We start from the raw sequence: 20,407 nt of genomic DNA on the forward strand, positions 1-20,407 counted from the left end.
GTGGACCCCAACCTCTACCCTGAATTCTTCACTGTACTCGGTGCCAACCCTCACCTTACTAGCAGCGTCTCTGTACATGGCTTGTACAGCTTTCACTAACCATTCATCTATCCCTAGTTTCCTCATTGACCACCAGATGAGGGATCGGGGGACCCTGTCGAAGGCTTTCTCCATATCAACAAAAGCCAGGTATAGGGGCTTGTCTTTGGCTAGGTATTTCTCTTGCAGCTGTCTTACCATGAAAATAGCATCAGTAGTACTTTTCCCTGGCACGAACCCAAACTGCATCTGGTCTAGGCTAACTCTCTCTCTAATTAGTTGGGCTATAACCCTCTCCGTAACCTTCATTACCTGATCCAGCAGCTTGATACCCCTGTAGCTTTGTATCTAGGGCGTCACCTTTACCTTTGTAGCAGCTGACTATTATGCTGCTACACCAGTCATTGGGAATGACTCCTTCGTGTATCACCTGGTTAACTATACGGGTGACTAGGCTATAGCCGACACTACCAGATATTTTGAGCATCTCTGCAGTAATTCCTGATGGGCCTGGGGCTTTCCCTGTTTTCATGCTTTTAATTGCCTTATCTACAAAGAAACTCTCAACTCGGATTGCTGGTCCCTCTGTTGGGTCAACATTCGGCAGACTCTCTTTATCCCATTCATTTTCCTCATTCAGCAACCTTTCATAGTGGCTTCTCCAAACCTCTCTCTTTGCATCCTCATTTAGCGCAAGTGAGCCGTCATCCGTGCGAACACATTTTTCTCCTACCACGTCACGATTTCTCTCACACACTGTCTTGCTATACGAAATACCTCAAGTCTTTCATCCTCACGGCGCAGGACATTGGCAAATTTTTCCTATCTGCTTCCCCTCTGGCTAAATAAACCTGCCTCCTAGCTTCCCTTCTTGCAGTCTGATACACTTCCCTGCTACCACCGTTCTTCCAAGCCTGTTTCTTTTGTCTAATAGCCCTATCAACAGTATTGTTCCACCACCACGTTATTTGGGTCTTGTGGGGACTTTGCACCAGCTACAGATCTGGTCAGTGGCTTTCAGCAGGTTGTCCCTTAGAAGCGCCAGTTATCTTCTACCCCATGTGTAGCTATGCCCCCTTCTATTTCGTCGAAGGCTTCAAGTAACATGTCTCTAAATCTCTGTCCATTAGCAGGATCTTTAAGCTTCCAGACCCTTCTTCTCCATGTTGGTCGTCTTCTAGACGTCCTCTTAGTCCTGATCCTAAAGTCACTGACTACCATTCTATGTTGTGGGGTACATTCTTCGCCTGGGAAGGTTTTGGCATTCATAAGCAGCCATCTTTCCTTTTTCTGGCAAGGATGTAGTCGATTTGGCTAGTATGCTGGCCCGAACGGTAGGTGACCAGGTGGCTTGTTGGTTTCCTGAAGTTAGTGTTGCAAACCATAAGACTATTCGCATCACAGAACTCCAGCAGCCTGGTTCCCTCCTCATTGCGAGAACCATAACCATAGCCTCCATGAACGCCATAGAAGCCCTCAGCATATCGTCCAACATGCCCATTGAAGTCACCAGCCACAAAGAGAAGGTCCCTGTTGTTCGTCAATGAGGTGGTCTGCAGTAGGGTGTCATAGAAACGGTCTTTCTGTCCATCGGGTAACCCTGGCTGAGGGGCATAGGCCGATATAATAGTTGCTAAACTATTATGGAGCACTAATCTAATCTTCAATATTCTGTCACATACTCTGACTACCTCGATAACTTTATCTACCCATTTTTCGGCAATAAGCATACCCACTCCCCCGACTCCTTCAGTATTCCCGGCCCAGAAAATTTTATACCTCTGTCCTTTACCCGTGAGGAACCTAGCAGAACCTCCTCTCCACCTCACCTCCTCTCCACCTCACCTCTTGAATACAGCATATATCTACACACCTCCGTTCAAGCAATTCGACGATCTCACCAGATCTGCCTTTCAGTGTGCCAACGTTGAGAGTGCCAACCCTGAGGAAGTGGGAGGCAATGGACCTAGTAGCATCATGAACCTGAAAAGAAAACTCGCGTTTGGCAGTATTCATAGACAAACAATACAGCTCAAGTTCAAACCGCGTACGTTACACCAAGCATATCTTGCAATGAATGACCACTACCTTTATGGAAAGAGGAACAGATGGGCATAGGAGACAACAGGGATGCGAAGTGTACATGGGGGAGAACAAGGATGAGAAAATTTTGAGCTTCCTGTAGCGGTGGGGGCAGCGTAAGACTAAGTGAAAATGGGAGACAACAAGGATGACAAATTTCTCAAGCCTTCCTGTATCGGTGGAGGGGGTGGGAGGGAGGGCGACCCGCGAAGAGTTTTATCCATCCACGCGAGCGTTCCTCTGAATTAATAAGGGCCTGTAAGGGTAATAAATATGTTTTCCATTTCTAACGAGATGAGGGGCTGATCGATAGACAATAATAACTAGTGAATTATGCATGAAAAGTTTTAGCCAGCCATGCGGGCGAGCGTTCTTCCAAGAGGAGAACACTTATATGAAATAAATAAGGGCCTGTGAGGTTAATAAATATGTTTTCCATTTCTAACAAGATGAGGGGCTGATCGATAGACAATAATAACTAGTGAATTATGCATGAAAGGTTTTAGCCAGCCACGTGGGCGAGCGTTCTTCCAAGAGGAGAAAACTTATATGAAATAAATAAGGGCCTGTAAGGTTAATAAATATGTATTCCACTTTTAAACGAGATGAGGGGCTGATCGATAGACAATAATAACTAATAAATTATACATGATATGTAATGCGAGGCGAAGCTGAAAATAATAATAGTAAACAAAGCACAACTATGGTCATCGAATGAAATATATGAATGGTGAGAAGAATACGGGTTGAATTGAGTTAAATTTCTTATCTTGAAATCATTTCGTTTTCGAAGTGAAACTGGCAGAAGAAATTCCAAATGAGGAATGAGACCGTGTATTTGGGGAGCTAGCTTTTAACGGCCTAGGAAGACAAATAGTGTAGAGGAGGAAGAGGAGAGGGAAGACAGACAATGTGAAAGAGAGGGGAGAAAGAAGAGAGAAGTATGAAGTTCCCCGCGAAGAGTTTTATCCATCCACGCGAGCGTTCCTCTGAATTAATAAGGGCCTATATATATATATATATAATATATATATATATATATATATATATATATATATATATATATATATACATATATATATATACATATATATATATTGATAAAAATGGTAAGATAACAAAAGTAGAAATATACCTTGATATTATGTAAATAGAAGAATTCATCTGTAAATGTAATATGTGACAATTATTCGGTAGCCAAGATAAAACTCTGGGTTTCAGATGCTGAGGTGGAAATCCACACCACCATCTCTTGAGTTAAACAATGATGATGATGATGATATATGTATGTATATATTCTTTTATTCTTTTATATGTTTCAGCCCTGAGGCTGTGGTCATAAATTGTTGTTGTCACAAAGAATTTATAAACTTTGCCTGTTTGTCATACTGCTGTCTACTAGCTGGGCTATTTCTGTCTGCCTCCCATCAATCCTATACCTGCATGATATTATTCATAGTTTCATGTTGGGTGGCCATCTGACAAAATTGTTTACATACTGGATAAAATGATTGTGTTTGTGTGTGTGTGTGTGTGTGTGTGTGTGTAGCTGGAGTGTATAAGTGAATGGGAAACAACAATAGAAAAAAGCACTCAACACATAATTACATATAACATTATTTAAAACAGTTTGATTCAGTTCTATGCAACTTAAGTTTCACAGGCTTCTTACTGATACCTAGCTTGTTTAGGCCTCAGATAATATATATATATATATATATATATATATGTATGTATATATATATATAATGGAATAATTACTACGAAGCAGTGTAGAATATATTGTATAAAGGATCAAGGGAAAAGCCAAAACAATGTGAAGTAAATGCAAGGTAAATCACAAGAAAACAAATATATGAATTCATGTAGACTTACTTTGTATTCAATACTTCGGGATTATGACCCTATTTTCAAGAAAATAAACGAATGTTGCCAATGTGCATGTGTGTGAGCATGTGTGGAACGGACATGACAATCTGGCGATATGAAGTTCTTGGGAAGACCCACCCATCTCAGCAAAACTGAGTTCTAGATCCACTGTCTATGCACATTTACAAGGTTGTTTAATTTCATTTTTGTTTCCCAATATAATGTTTGTTCCTCCAGACGTGGTTCTCATAAAGAGCATGTGACCTATCGAAGGGAAACAACTCTAACAGACCTAAGGTCCCAAAAACCGAGAAAAGACAAATATTTCACCAAAATATAATTAAAAGTAAAGAAACCCAACCAACACGCTGAGATAAAAATAACCATAGAAAAACCGATAAATACTCTTCTTTAACCCAAAGTAACCATAATCCCCAACAAAAATATCGAAGATTCAATAACTAGACCAACCACTCAGAATTGAAATATGATAATGATAACAATTTCATCAATAATAATAATAATAATAATAATAATACCTCACAAAAAAAGAAACCTTTTTTAGGATATGCAAATTCAAAACAGACACAGAACAGAAGCCTAAGGATACAGGATATAGATGGGATTTTGAAAGAAATAAAGAGAAAACTGATATACAAGTAATAAATATTTCAGAAAGAAACCTCAAAGAAAGCAAAGTTAACCTTCTAAAATATGGACTCAAATTTACACCAATCCTGCAATACAACACTATAGATCTTATTAAAGACACAGAAGAATTTTGCAGAAAACTCTGCCTTGAAGATTTCTTTCTGTGAAGAACCGGACAAGCTTTATACCACTAGTAAACAAAAACAGATACTTTGAGGAATATATAATGTATCTGCAAAGATCTGCAAAATCCAATATCACAATGGGCCATACAATATCAAACGTTACACATGAAGAAAAAGAAGCTTTGGAATCTTTACAAAAAGATCACTCAATAATTATTAAAGAAGTGGACAAAGGAGGGGCAATTGTCATAATGGACAAACTCCATTACAGAGAAATGGTTCTTGAGCACCTGAATGTCCAACACTTCTACAAAAAGATTAGAAAATAATCTAGATAGGTATACATCAAATACGATTAGTAAACTTACAAACACATATAAAGATGAACTTACAAAAAATGAGTTAGATTACCTTACTAAGTTTGAAGTAAAAACCTATAACTTCTATGGTCTTCTGAAAATCTACGAGTCTAAAGAAATCAAGCACTGTTTGAAGGACATCCAGACTTCATATATAAAATTCCCAGACCATCTGATCTTAAATTTAGACCAATTGTAGCAGGACCAGCATCAAGCACACAAAGACTAAGCAACTTGCTTGACACAATTCTAAAACCCTTATGTAAATTGGTCCCTAGTTTTATAAGAGATGATATGAATTTCCTAAACCACATTCCAAAAAGAGTGAACAAAGAAACCATATTAGTCAGTTTTGATGTAGTCAGCCTCTACACCAATACCTCCCATAACTTAGGATGAGAACCAGTAGAGTTCTGGATACACAAACACCCACAAGGAATCCAAGAAAGATTTTCTAAGGAGTTCATACTTGAAGGGCTACAGTTAGTACTAGAAAATAATTACTTCTTTTTTAACAACTAATACAGCCTACAATTACATGGGACTGCAATAGATACCACGGTAGCACCTACACTTGCCACACTGGTAATGGGATATTTGGAAGAAAAAATCTACAGCTTATCTCAGATTTCTTTTCGCCAAAACTTCCACTCATACCTAGTGGGAAACTGGAAAAGATACTTATATTCTGGAATAGAAGTAAGGAAGACCTTTATATTGTTTTGAAATAATAAACAGCATCCATGGATCAATCCAATTTACTATGGAAATGAATGAAAGGGAACTCCCCTTCCTAGATATCTTAGTAATTAAAGAGAATGAGATTATAACAACTGACCTTTATTACAAAAATAGACACACACCAATATTTAGACTTTAGATCTTGCCATCCATCCCATTCAAAAATGAATATACCCTTTAATATGGCAAGATGAATATATACAGTAGTTTTGGAGACAAACAGAAGAAAAAGACGACTTACAGAACTTAACTTGTTCCTTAAAAAACAAAAATACCCCAACAAACTAATAGACCAAGTGATAACTGGAGCTAAAAATATCCAAATCTCTACACTAAGAAGAAAAAAATCACATACTGAGGATAAAAAGAAAAATGAACATAAAAATATCCTATTTGTTATCACTCACAATCTCAAGAACAACGATATTCTACAAACAGGAACAACAAATAATCAACAGCCAAAGGCAACCACCAAATCTTAAGAAACTTCTAACCAAAGCAAGATTCATATCAGAGGAAGAAATGATGCAAGTTACCAAATGTGGGGACCCCTGATGTGGAACATGTGATTTAATACAACAGGGACCAGCCAAAAAATTCAAGAATGGAAAAGAATTAAAGGCGAATGCAATTATGAACTGCAAAAGCAAAAACATGCCCACAATGCAATGAACATTATATTGGGGAAACAAAAATGAAATTAAGCACCCATGTAAATGTGCATAGACATCAAATAAAACATCCCTCACTTAGATGCATACTATGTAGTAATCATTTGGACACCTGTGCACAAGGAAAATTTACAATTTTCCCTCTTCATAAAATAAATGAAGAGAACAACCTTCTCTGGAAGGCAAAAGAAGAATATTTCATAAGATTTCTGAGTTTGAAACTAAACTGGACATAGTCAACAACAATTTTTCTGAAAACAACTTTCACTATATATAATAACACATGCTTGAAAATGTTAAGAACTGAAAGTGCTTGCACATTTATAAAAGCAAAGCCTACACACATTTTGTGAAATCTCTTCCCAAAAGTTAGTGTCTTTTGACTTTCTAAAAAGGTTCTTTTCTCAACCTTAACATATATATATATATATATATGGGTGGTGGGGTGCTGAAAAATTCCTGACTTTGGGTAATGGATGATCAGTTAATTATAATTTTATTCAACATATTCCCCCTCTCACATTTACACACTTATTTGGCAGCCTTCAGTTTTTCTAAATTCTGTAAAGAAACATGCAAGCTTGGGCCTCCAGTAACACCTTTTGCAATACCTTAAAGCCAGGAACTTTTCAACATCCTCTTGTAGGGTAGTGAGACATGGGCTCTGGATACCAAAGACATGCGAAGACTGGAGAGAAATGAAGGCTGTGTGCTCTGCTGGATGTGCAACATTAGTGTGCATGTACGACCAAGAGCAAATGTGCTGAGAGAAAAGTTGAGCATAAGAAGAATCACATGCAGCATACAAGAGAGAAGGCAGCATTGGTTTGAACATGTGATGCGTATGAATGAAGACAGCTGTATAAAGAAGTGTCGATCACTGACAGTGGAGGGTACCTGTGGAAGAGAGAGACCCAGGAAGACATGGAATGAAGTGGTAAGGACCAATCTCAAGATGTTGGGCCTCACAGAAGAAATGACAATCTGGTGATATGAAGTTCTTGAGAAGACCCATGTCAGCGAAACTGAATTCTAGAAGCACTGTGTATTCCACCCACTTGTAACAATAAAACTTTTCACACATACTATCCCAACAAACCAAACATCTCTTCTCTTCCTCACATCTCCTTCATGCTCTATGTTTATCTCTCACTCCCCAATCCTGTCCTCATAGCTCTGTTCACTGTATAATTGCTATCCAGTATCTCCCCACTCATTATGTTGATTGAATCAGAGAATTAGAATAAGTGTGCAGGTGTCTGTGAAATATTCAAGCATTAATTTCCTCAGCAGGTATTCAGTTTATGAAATACATGAATGCTAACATGTAACATTGATAAGGCATCCACTGATATTGTTTATATTTTTAAAACTGTACTTTTCACAATATGTACTTTTCACACATCCTACCCAAACAAACCAAACTATATCTTTTCTCTTCCTCACATCTCCTCCTTCGTGTTCTGTTTCTCATAAGATATATACCCAGGTTTTTTCCACTCACTACATTTCCTCCCTCACTCTCTACTCATGCTTCTTTGGCAATACCGTACCACCCATATTATGACCTCCATACCTCAAGGGTATGTCCTGACACTTGCCAGCATCTCTCTCTCTCTTTTCTTTTACTCGACCATCCCATGTATATTCTGACTACTCGACCACCTCATTTATATTCTGATCCCTGTCCCTTGTACATATGCCTGGCATTTTGCCACCATCACTCTTCTGTTCTGTCTTGCATGCCTGTTGTCTCCCACTCTCTCTCTCCTTCTGCTGCTCTTTCCTCGGGCTGGGTAACCATGTATCTCCTTTACAGCAGCACGCCTGTTTTTGTCCTCATTCCTGATCTTTCTCTCTCCACCCCCTCCAAGTAACCTTGTACCTCCCCTACATTCTCTTTCTGCGTCTCACTATTACCTGTCATCATCTATCACAAGAAGATTGGAAGAAAGGCAAGAATATTTGACTAGATGCCTTGTGGTACTTATTCCATCTCTTTATCTTCTGGGTTCAAGTCCTGTCATGACTTACTTTGGTGGTAGACTTAATCTGTCACCTGATCTAACATCACTCTGCTGCAAGTCTTCGGGCAAGGTTTCCAGTTTAAGGATGCATTCCTTTCTCCCACCACCCATCTAGTTTTAAAGGTCCCACAAAGGGCCGTGAGTCGTGCCTTCTTTTCTGACTGAAAGATTAAAAAATTAAAAGAACTAAGTGTGATAGTGTTTAAGCTAGACTTCTAAATACAATATCATGTTAAAATATATATTACTTAGTAATTACACTTTGCACCACACAACATGTAACAGATATTACACTTAATAGATTTAATGTGTGTGGGAATATATAACCTTGATGTGGAGATTTGTTTGATCTAAAGGAAACCATTGATTGATGGGTTAGAATGCTATAACCAATGATACTTTTGATCACAAGTACATGGCATAAAAAAATTGAGATACATTATTATAAACTATTGAAATTTCTATTCTCAACTGAATCTAACAGACTGAGATTAGTTGATTCATGCTCTTCATAATCAAAGCATATAGCATAATACATTATATAAGTGTATTATGTTATATTAAATGTTTGCCCAAGAGGTTCCCTAGAAGTAGCAGATAATTTTTGTTACTTAGTGGAGGTGGACGTTTTGAAAATATAGTTGATTGAATAAAAACTGTCTGGAAAAAGATCAGAGAGCTATAACTTCTACTGTTAACAAAGGGTATCTCTTTCTGTGAAAGGCAGGTTGTACAATACTTGTGTATAAATAGTAATGTTTCAGAATAGTGAGACATGGTGTTTGAATGCAGAAGATATGAGAAGACTTGAAAGATAGGAAACATCAATGTGCATGTATGACAAAATGCAAATGTATTGAGAGACAAACTGGACATAGAGAAGTTAGTTACAAAGTTTAAAAGAGAAGACTGTGTTTGGTACGGTCATGTGATATGTACGGATGAGAACAGCAGTATAAAGAAGTTGTAATCACCAAATATGAATGGAACCTTTGGAAGAGGGAGACCCAGGAAGACAAAAATTGAAGTAATGTAGACCAAACTCTGGATGTTGAGCCTCACCAAGGACTGAGATGATTAGCAATTTGCTGAAGAATACTCACCTGTCTCAACAAAAATAAGATCTTATATGCTAAGTTGTTCATGTCATTACTCTACACCCATTCTGTCTTTGTCAAGCCTTCCCAAATCTTATCTTCCTAACGTCTATCCTTCCTCTAATTATGGCATTAGTTACTCAGCTGCTGTAATTATGACAGCAGAATTGCACATATTTCACCCACCTTAGTGCTTTCTTTTATCAATTCCTTCTCACATGAAAATCTACTGAACACTCCTTTCTCCAGAGCTTATCTTATGACTGCCACACCTCATCTTTAATATACTCTCATAACTTCTATCATTCTCAACTCTCCTCTCATATCTGCCATCAACAGATCCACCCCACCTTTGTTCATCACTCCTATGTACTTCTGACTTCCACTGTGTCTCCCCCTATACTTTTTCTCACTTTCTACATCATCTCTGTAGTCCTCATCTGTCTATGATTGTTATTACTTCTCTTCAACCCATCTTTCTTGTACTGAAACGTATCACCACCTCCTCCTTGACTCACTCCTATTTCCTTCACTGCCACCTCATCAAAAGATGATAGTCACCATCAACCATCCCTCCATCCTCATTTGCCACTCATTACATTCACCTCTATCCATCTCTCACTCTCCTTTCAAACCTACCCAAACGTCCTGATTTTCTATCTCCATTCTCTCTTTTATACACATCTTGTACCTTGAGGATACCCTGACATTCTGTCATTGCTATTTTTATATCTCTTTCCAGCTGGAGTAGCCATGTGTCTCTTTTACAGCATAACACCTGTTCTTCTTCCTATTCCTTATTTTAGTCTCCCAAAAACTAGCATAAACCAACCACCCTCTCTGCTACAACCCCATTCAGTCAAGAAAGCTTATCTTGAGAGTAACCTGATGACCTCAATAATGATGGTGACATTAAAAAAAAAAGGCACCCAATATACTCTGTAAAATAGCTGGCATTAGGAAGGGTGTTCAACCATAGAAAATATGACAAAGCAGATATTGAATCCTGTCGAATCTTTGAATCCATGCCAGCAAGGCAGGTAAACATTAGATGATAATGATGATGAAATATACACATACACACATATATATAGGCATGATTTTGTAGTTAAGAAGCTTGCTTCCAAACCATGTGGTTATCAGATTCAGTCCTATGGCATGGCACTCTAGGGAAGTGTATTCTGCTATAGACTAGGTCTACCTAAGTCTTGTGACCACCACCTGAGAGCCTTTCATAGGCACATTAATAAAATATATGCAGAGAGCTGGCAGAATCATTAACATGCTGGGCAAAATGCTTAGCAGTATTTCATCTGTCTTTACATTCTGAGTTCAAATTCCACCAAGGTCGACTTTGCATTTCATCCTTTTGGGGGTTGATAAATTAAGTACCAGTGAAACACTGGGGTCGATGTAATAGACTAGCCTCTTCCTGCACAATTTCAGGCCTTGCACCTATAGTAGCAATGATAACAAATAAAATATTCAATGAAGAAAAATGGAATGTGAAGTCTGGCTGTAAAATTAATAACCCAGGTATGTCTTTGTGACTGAGAAGTTCACTTCCAAATCACAATTTTCAAGTTCAGCTTCCCCTGTGTGGCCACCTTGAGCAAGTTTCTTCAACTAGTGCCCAAGATCAACCAAATCCTTGTAAGTGGATTTGCCAGCATTAAACTAATGATGATGAACCAAATCTTCATATCACATCCTGTTTCTCAAGTATGGGAACAACTGTTCATAATCCTGGCAATTTTTATTTTATAAATAAAGTAAAAAAGAACAGAAACGATGTGTTTAATTTTTGAATTTTATTTTATATAAAATATTCATCGAATTCTTTGCAGTTGGTTTTTTTTTCAAAATTCCTTTATTTTTATATATTAACACTTTTTTTTCTTCATTAAAAGTACTCTGTAAACAGTTACAAATCAGAGTTTTCATAAGTTTTTATAAGGTACAAAAATACATAGTCACAAAAACAGCATAAATAAATTAATTGAAATATAATTATATTCATTGCAGTTCTCGTAATATTCTTTAATTTGGAGTATAGGGTGGTGCGTGCTGAAATATAATAAAAGAAGGCAAGTAGAAAAGAAATGCAGATAAATACACATGTAATATCTTTGCAATGTAACCCTAATTCACAATTTATTAATAAAGTCATAAATATTTGACCCAAAAACTTAACCCCAAATTTTTCTCCATTAAATTGATCTAGCGTACATTTGAATCAGTATGAGGTGATGGTTGTTGCTAGGCCTAACTCAATGCAAAACAAATACCATCATGAACGATACCTAGGCTACAGTGGAAAAGGCAAGCCACTGGATTTGGTTAAAAAGAGACAATGAGCAAAGTTAGAAGACTATTGAGTAAAGTCTAGTAATCAGTTGATCTAGCATCCTCAGTGAGGAATAAGGAGAGGTAGTGTGCAATAATGCCATTGAGAGAAGGCCCTAAAATGGCATGCATTCTCACCCTATGAACTCATAAGCCTGCTAGCATGGAGCATTTAACTGGCAGCTCTTGTATCTGCAAGTTGGCTGCAAATAATTTATTGGAGTCTATATTTCTATAGAATTTCTTTTTCTGTTTAACCTTCATCATATACATTGAATACATCTTGGTTGGGTATTTAGCATCAAAGTAAATGACTAAGACAGAATTTCTTAAAGTGAGTTAAATATGGTTGTTCCACCTGCTAAAAATAACAGTTAGACTTCCCTCATATCATATCCTTTCCTCTTTTCAGGATGAGCATTAGCTGCACTAAGGTCATCAGTCTAAAATGCTTTCATGACAGTCAAACACATACCCCTCCTCTAATGTATTAGAAACACACATGATGTTAAAAGTTCACTTCATAGTCACAAGTTAACTCAATCTGACTGCATGGTTTCTTGGTCAAGTTCTGCTCCAGCCTTGAAGAATACTTTCAGCTATCTGAGTCCTTATGCATTTGTTTTAACTTGTTTAATCTTTTAGCATCTAAACTGGCAATTTCAGGCTCAAATATTGCAGATGTTCTACATTCCAGCTGACCAAATTTGGCCTCTCATACCTACCATGAAATGTCTAAAATATACTATCACATCATTGAAATTTAGAGGCAATGAGATAATGCATGATTAAGTCAAACCAATTTCAATAAGCTTGACAAAATAATCTGACTGCTAAAGAATTAAAACTTAGTGTTTATGTCCTGTAAAGGGAATCAACAGATTGATAACTAAGTACCAAACTAAAATAAGTACTTGGAGTTCTTAACTGAATTCTTGATAGTAGTGTCCCAACATGACCAATGTGGAAAGAAGATATAAACCTTATACCAGAAACAAGTTCTGTTAACATTGATGTACTGCTCAAACACCTGGATACTGTTCCTCACATGGGTACATCTTAGCACAGCTATTTTGGGGCACTACTTAAATACAGGGGTCCTGTAGGGTTAGGGTTAGTCATTAGGGACCTCTGTATTTGATACTCATTTTGGTATTGCTTATTTGGTGTTACTCAGTCAACCCTGACTTATTTGGCATCAGACATTTTTGTTTCTATTGTTCTCTCCTGCTTCCTCCTCTCTTTGTGAGCATAATTCTCTTGTGTGTGAGGAGAAGGAAAGTCTATGTTAATCATGTTCAATTAATCTTGCCCAGGACATTAATCGTCTGGAAACCGTTCAGCGATGTGCATTTGCCATATTCTGAATGCCTTACTTCCCTGGGCATGGATACATCGAAACTCCGACATCTGGCAGCTGAATTGGCAGACCCCCATAAAATTATTAACCATCTTACTAACATTAACTCTGAGCACCTTTTCAAACTCCACCTGTCTAACACCATGGACATATTTACAAAGTCAGATGTACATTACTGCATATGCTTTATATGCACTTTTGACAAGTTGTGGTGCACCTGAGTATTGTTACAATAATTTCATTATCATTATTATAAATAAAAATGTTTCTCTCAACCTTTCACTCTCACTCTCTTTATTCATATATTTCCACATGTTCTCATGCACTTGCCTCCACTGCCAAAAGTACTAGTCACCAAATCAGGTTGAGTGTCTAGTCATCTGCAGTAAATCATCTCATTTCATACCAATATACACACATTCAAAACAAAACAGCCATCTAACTCACAGGCAAACAGTCATTCAATTACACTTCAACCACATGCCATACTCACATTGTATCCACTCCAAAGTCTAACTGTTACCACAATGATATTTTTCTACGTATGCAAGCTGCTTATTACCACCACTGAAGGAGCCTCTAACAAGCACTTGACCTACAAACATGAACTGAACCCTCATATCTTAGGGATTAATCTATCTATAAGATGACCTGTTGCATATCATGGTCATTGAAACTGTGTTTCAATTATATAATACCTGCAATTTTGTCACAAATACAGTGCTCTTATATTAAAGCAGTAATTTCTAACTACTACTTGCAAACTTACTCAATGCTCACTAAATGAAGCTATTGTTAATTGTCATCTCAAAAGTTAGAAAAATATGCTAATCTTCAGAAGATTAATCTAGAATTGAATATAGAATTGTTGTTCAGACCCAGTTCTTATCAAACAAGCTAGCTCTCTAGCTATGTCCTTCTTGTCTTTTCAATTTGTTTCTTAGATACAGAGTATCCACAAACAATTTAATCAGCATTTTTTTTTAATATGTAGGGGGTGCTTTAAGGGAGATTTTTTGCTACTACATCTCAAAGGCTGAGAAATCAAGTTAAGAGCTGCTACAAATGCCTACAACATATGAACAACAATTTTAAAAAATTTGTTAAGAATCAAAGCCACTTAACCATCATTTTGATATCTTCCTCCTAACAAAGTAAAGACTAAAATTGGTTTGGACCATTAATCATAAATTTTCATAATGCTAAGTTTTCCAATACATTTCAATTATCTTTTTCTCACATTGCCTTTCACTGTCCAAAAACTAATTGTAAACATACTCCTTGACTGGGTTTGAATGCAATGTGTTTAATATAAAAGTGTAGTTTATACAGATAAAAAAAATATCTTTCAGTAGATAAGATACCAGTGTACTACAGGTAACATTTTCAGTGGGAGAAACTGAACTTAAAACCAGAAACCAGTAATCATATCACTGTTAGAGAGAAATATGTATGTACAGTTGTGAGAATATATCAATATTCAATACCTCCTCAAGCTAGATGGGGTTGTCCATTGAAAGTGGAGATATTTAACCACACAAACAGCAGAATACTGTGAAAGAGACAGACTGTGAACCCATGACTTCCTGGTATCCTACCAACCAGCTTAGAGGTTCTCCCCTTGACTTAAAATGACTGTATTTAAATGACCTGCTAAAAGCAGAAGCAAAATCTCCCTCTATTTATATCCTTTATGTCTTAAGATGAAAGGATATGTAGGGTAATGTAATCAAGCGACCTGAGAAACACAGAATGATCACAGGTGGACTTCATTAGGTCACATGTTCACTATCTGGAAAGAGTTAGCAGTTACACATCATCAACATCTTAATCACTTTGTCAGTATGTCCAATCAGAAAATATAGAAATATGTAAATCTTACCATTTTATAAGGAGGCGGAGCAACAGGATTTATACCTGGTTGTCCTGCGACATTGTAGGCTTGGTATGGTCCGACTACATATGCACCAGGTTGATTTGGTGGCAGACCATATATCCGGGTAGCATGAACAATTCGTTTATTTTTATATCTTCTTTGGTAGCAGAGATAGGAACAAGAAATTATTCCGAGAAATATTAAGAACCATACAAACCAAAACCCTGAAGATATAAAAAATAAACCAATAAATTACATTTATATTTGTTGTATCTTGGGGAATGGGGTGGGGTCATATCTGTAATAAACACATGCACTGGTTCTGTTTCACTTCTTTATTTTCATTTGTTAATTGATTAACCATTTAACCAATCAATTAATCAACTAGGTTTGGCAAAATCTTTATCACCATTCATGATCTCATTAATGAGATACACTCTTTACTCCAGCTCTGCAGGTATATCATTGATGAAGTGATGGATAGCAATGAAAGGACTTTGACAAACCTAACATGACTGATTGAGTCAGAGAATGATTAATCAAACAACCAATTAGTTAATTGGCTAATAAAAGTAAAGTGAAATTGTATCAGTGTGCGTGTATTATTGGCATGACAACCCTCCCAAGATATGACAAAAATATATTTCAACACAAGCACACATCAAGAAAAACTTGCAAACCAATTACATTAATAACTTTCTAAATATTTAATCTTATTTTGTACCATCTTTTAATATATTACAATTTGCTTTATATAAAAATGTTTGATGTCCAAGACTATCTGTATCAACTAGGTTTGAAAATGTAGTGAAGATCATATTCAAAATGATTATAGCCCTGTATTCTCTCTCTCTCTCTTTTACTCTTTTAATTGTTTCAGTCATTTCACTGCGGCCATGCTGGAGTACCACCTTTAGTCGAGCAAATCGACCCCGGGACTTATTCTTTGTAAGCCCAGTACTTATTCTATCGGTCTCTTTTGCCGAACCGCTAAGTGACGGGGACGTAAACACACCAGCATCGGTTGTCAAGCAATGCTAGGGGGACAAACACAGACACACACATATGTACATATATACGACAGGCTTCTTTCAGTTTCCGTCAACCAAATTCACTCACAAGGCATTGGTTGGCCCGGGGCTATAGCAGAAGACACTTGCCCAAGATGTCATGCAGTGGGACTGAACCTGGAACCATGTGGTTGGTTAGCAAGCTACTTACCACACAGCCATGTAAATAAATATCGTCAAAAGAATAATTATTTAGGCTAGCCTTGCAAGGAAATCACAGAAAGCCAGAGAGAATAATATTCCAGGTAATTCACCATTTGGAATGTGCCTTAGAATTGAGAGAATATTCCAGAAACTACAAATAGAAATCTTAGTTAATAGTATTTTGCATTGTAAATAATATGAATAGATATAATAGTGGTGCCCCAGCATGATCACAGCTTCTGTTTGAAACTGATAATAGAGTACTCTTTTACTAGTTTCAGTCATGTGACTGTGGCCATGCTGGAGCACTGCCTTTAGTCGAGCAAATCAGCCCCAGGACTTATTCTTTGTAAGCCTAGTACTTATTCTATCGGTCTCTTTTGCTAAACCGCTAAGTTACGGGGATGTAAACACACCAGCATCAGTTGTCAAGCGATGTTGGGGAGACAAACACACACATACATATGACGGGCTTCTTTCTGTTTCCATCTAACAAATCCACTCACAAGGCTTCGGTCGGCCCGAGGCTATAGTAGAAGAGACTTGCCCGAGGTGTCATGCAGTGGGACTGAACCCGGAACCATGTGGTTCGTAAACAAGCTACTTACCACACAGCCACTCCTACACCTTATAACACTATCATTTTATATCCAACTTTTCCATACTCATGTGGGTTGAATCCTCATTTCCCCTTACAAGATTTTGGTGGACTCAGGGCTATAGTAGAAGACACTTGTCCAAGGTACTGCCAGCCATGCCTATATTTCAATGATGCAGAAATGATTCAAACAAAACCACATTATCTACCTATTCAACAAATATATACTCCAAATCCTGTTACCATTGTTGTATCTATTCCTCAGACTCAATATTCAATGGCCTTTTCTTATCATCACAATGACATCACTTGATCATATATAGATCTTCCTTTCTGGGTAAGTGGTTTCAAATCTCATATAAGAAACAAGTTTTCTTCACACAGGTGCTGAATAAAGCCACCCATGCCAGTGCCACATAAGAAGCACCAATCCCAGCACCATGCAAGAAGCACCTATGCTGGGGCCACATAAAAAGCACCCTATACACTGTGAAATGGTTGGCTTTAAGAAGGGCAGCCAGCCATAGAAACCATACCAAACCAGAGTTAGGGCAGCTCTCCAGCTGGTTAGCTCCTGTCAAACCATCCAGTCCATGCCAGCATGGAAAATGGATGTTAAATGGTGATGGTGCACTGCTCAGACATTAGGTTACTGTTTCCAATGTACACATTCAGATTCCTACTTACATTCAAAATAAAAACAACCATTTGACAACTTATACCAACACTTCAAACACTGGGCACCTGTTGATAAATCTTAATAGAAATCAAGTAGTTAATTTTATTCATCAGTGTAGAATATACAAATATAAGCGGTCATTGACTGCCTGCTTATCACAAACTTCCATATCAAATAAAAATTGGTTTCATGTTATACAATTCCCCATGTAAGTACTTAAAAAAACCCAAAAAACATAACAGAACTAATTCACAGCACTTAGCTATAGTTAAGAGATAGAAATGTTACCATGCATATATAAAGATATCCAGACTGCTTAGTTCCATTATAAGAGATAAGCCAATCTGCTTGAAATAATAGCCAAATATCCTTCAAAGCCAATTTAACATGAAAGGAAACATTGAATAATATTATACATGTATAATACATGTATTTTACATATCAAAAGTTTGATCAATTAGAAATGAGCTGGAAAGAAACAAGAAAAAAAGTATGAAATATAGCAGACTAAATGCAGCAGCAATGATTGATGTAATATTATAGTCAGCATTTAACATTAGCTTTTCATGTTGATATGGGTTTGACAGTTTAACTGGAACCAGCAAGCAGCAGGGTTGCACCAAGCTCCAGTATAATCAAAATTTGGCATTAATTTAAAGAAATTATTCACAAAATATTTCTACTTATTATCAGTGAAACAATTCCACAAGAGAAGCAAGGTCTATCAGATTTCAGTGCCGCTTTTTTAAAAGCCTAATAATGAATAAAGTTCATTTATAATCTTGAAATACAAGCTGACAGGAAAGCAAGATCTTTGGACCTGTCAGAGGTACAAAGTAACCCTGGACATTACTGTCTCAAGCTGCAGAACTCAAAGGTACAATTACCACGGTATATAAGATCACAACAGTCAGTCACAGGGTTACTCATTTACAACTGCATGAACTGGAATAATGTGAAATGAAGTTTTCTACTCAAGAACTTAATACAACAAATAGTCCAGGAATGAAACCATGATCTTGAAAATGTGAGTGTAACACACTAACCACTCGGCCAGACTCCTTCACAAAACAAGAAGGAGTTTTATAAGTACATCCTTGTCTAAGTGCAAGATAAAGAGATTCAATATATCATTGTGTCACTTTAGAACAAAGTTCCTAATTTGAAAACAGTGCTAGTAATTGCAAATCTATATAAGTCTTTTTAAAGATAAGGATTCTAAAATCTTTATTTTCTCATGTTCAATTACACTCAATCAATAAACTTCAAGTCACAGCAAAAACCAGTGAAAAGAAAAAGTGTGTGTGTGTGTGTGTGTACAAACAAATGTATTTTGAAGAGAAAGCTAAAATACTAATACCATGAAATTATTAAGCATCAATCATATATAAACATCTTGTACTTTCAAGTAATTTTACACATGAAATGTTTAGCAAGAGGATTTGTACATTATCATCATTCAGCATCTTTGTTACATGCTGGCAGTTACATGTTGGGCAGTTCAACATTACCCAGCAAACCAGACTTGAGCTGCAATGTGTCTGGTATGCATTCTATGGCTGGATGCCTTTCCTAATGTTGACAACTTCACAAGAGTGTACTTGGTGCTTTTATTGTGGTACTGGTTCTAGTAAGGTTAGCAAATACCTTGCAAGATGAAACCACTTAACTGAGTTGGGGTGCAGTACTGGGATTGCTTTGTATCAGGTGCTGAGAAGGACAAAAACAAGTTTTGTTCTGAAGGAGATACAAGGCTACTCCAGCTGAAAAAGGATAAAGACTGATACAGATGAAGTATCAGGACATACTCTTAAGGTATAAGAAGGTGGATATAAGGAAGAATAGAGACAGAGGATTGAGGATGTTTGCAAGTGTGTGAAAGGAAGAAAGAGATGGTTAGTGATGGGGAGAGTGGTGAATGGTGTAAGCACAGGTGGAGGAATAATCAATGGTGAATCTCAGTGAGAGATGTCAAGCAAAATAGTGAACCAGGAAAGAGGAAATGATAAGTGGTAATATATGAAGTGGGTGGTGGAGAGCAGCAGCATAAACCCATAAATGAGAAATAGGGAGATGGTGCACAGTAACAGAGATGGAAGCCAGAGACATGCCGGAAAGAATATAGGGAATTAGAAACAAAAGCAGGAAGGTGTCAATGGCAAATAGGACAGAGTGTTCTGGGGAAGTGGGTGTTCAGTAGAAAAAAAAGTGAGAAGAGATGATATTGAGAATGCAGGGCAGGGAACAAAGAAAGTGGTTCCAAGGAGAGAGACAATTTGTAGCACGAAAGGAGGATGAAATATGTGCAGTTCTGCTCTCAAATAATTGCAGCAGCTGAGTAAATATTACTATAGTCAGAAGAGTGATGAGTGCAAAGAGAATGAGTTGTGGGGAAGGCTTGACAAAGGGAAGAAGAGGGCTTGGATGCAAGGGGGGGGGCACAGACAAATGATAGCAGGACTTCTTGTTTTATATATTTTTATAGATGGATAGGTCTTATCAAGCAATGCAAATTATCTCAGTCAGTCACTTCAATGAACCTCAACAACCTGTGATCAATCTTCACTACTTTATCCCACATCTTCTAAGGTCTCCCTCTTCCACCAGTTCCTACCTACATTCAACACATCTTTATGCAGCTGTCCTTAACAATATGTATAATATAACCATACA

General features: G+C 37.2%; 1 protein-coding gene and 1 long non-coding RNA gene across 2 annotated transcripts in view; one reads left to right on the forward strand and one right to left on the reverse strand.

The window, feature by feature from the left end:
* LOC118762625 overlaps positions 1-19,911 on the forward strand; it is a 24,524-nt gene extending 4,613 nt beyond the window's left edge. Inside the window, exons 2-4 of the long non-coding RNA XR_004998383.1 lie at positions 10,832-10,837; positions 13,103-13,114; positions 19,901-19,911. This is a non-coding gene — a long non-coding RNA (uncharacterized LOC118762625). The remainder of the gene's footprint in view (positions 1-10,831; positions 10,838-13,102; positions 13,115-19,900) is intronic.
* LOC115209312 (WW domain binding protein 1-like) overlaps positions 11,525-20,407 on the reverse strand; it is a 32,348-nt gene continuing 23,465 nt past the window's right edge. The window contains exons 4-5 of the mRNA XM_029777653.2: positions 15,250-15,467; positions 11,525-11,728 (exon numbers count right to left, since the gene is read on the reverse strand). Coding sequence (XP_029633513.1) covers positions 11,702-11,728; positions 15,250-15,467 — 245 coding nt within the window. The 3' untranslated portion in view covers positions 11,525-11,701. The remainder of the gene's footprint in view (positions 11,729-15,249; positions 15,468-20,407) is intronic.

The sequence above is a fragment of the Octopus sinensis genome, linkage group LG3 (assembly GCF_006345805.1).
Source record: "Octopus sinensis linkage group LG3, ASM634580v1, whole genome shotgun sequence".
Lineage (NCBI taxonomy): Eukaryota > Metazoa > Mollusca > Cephalopoda > Octopoda > Octopodidae > Octopus > Octopus sinensis.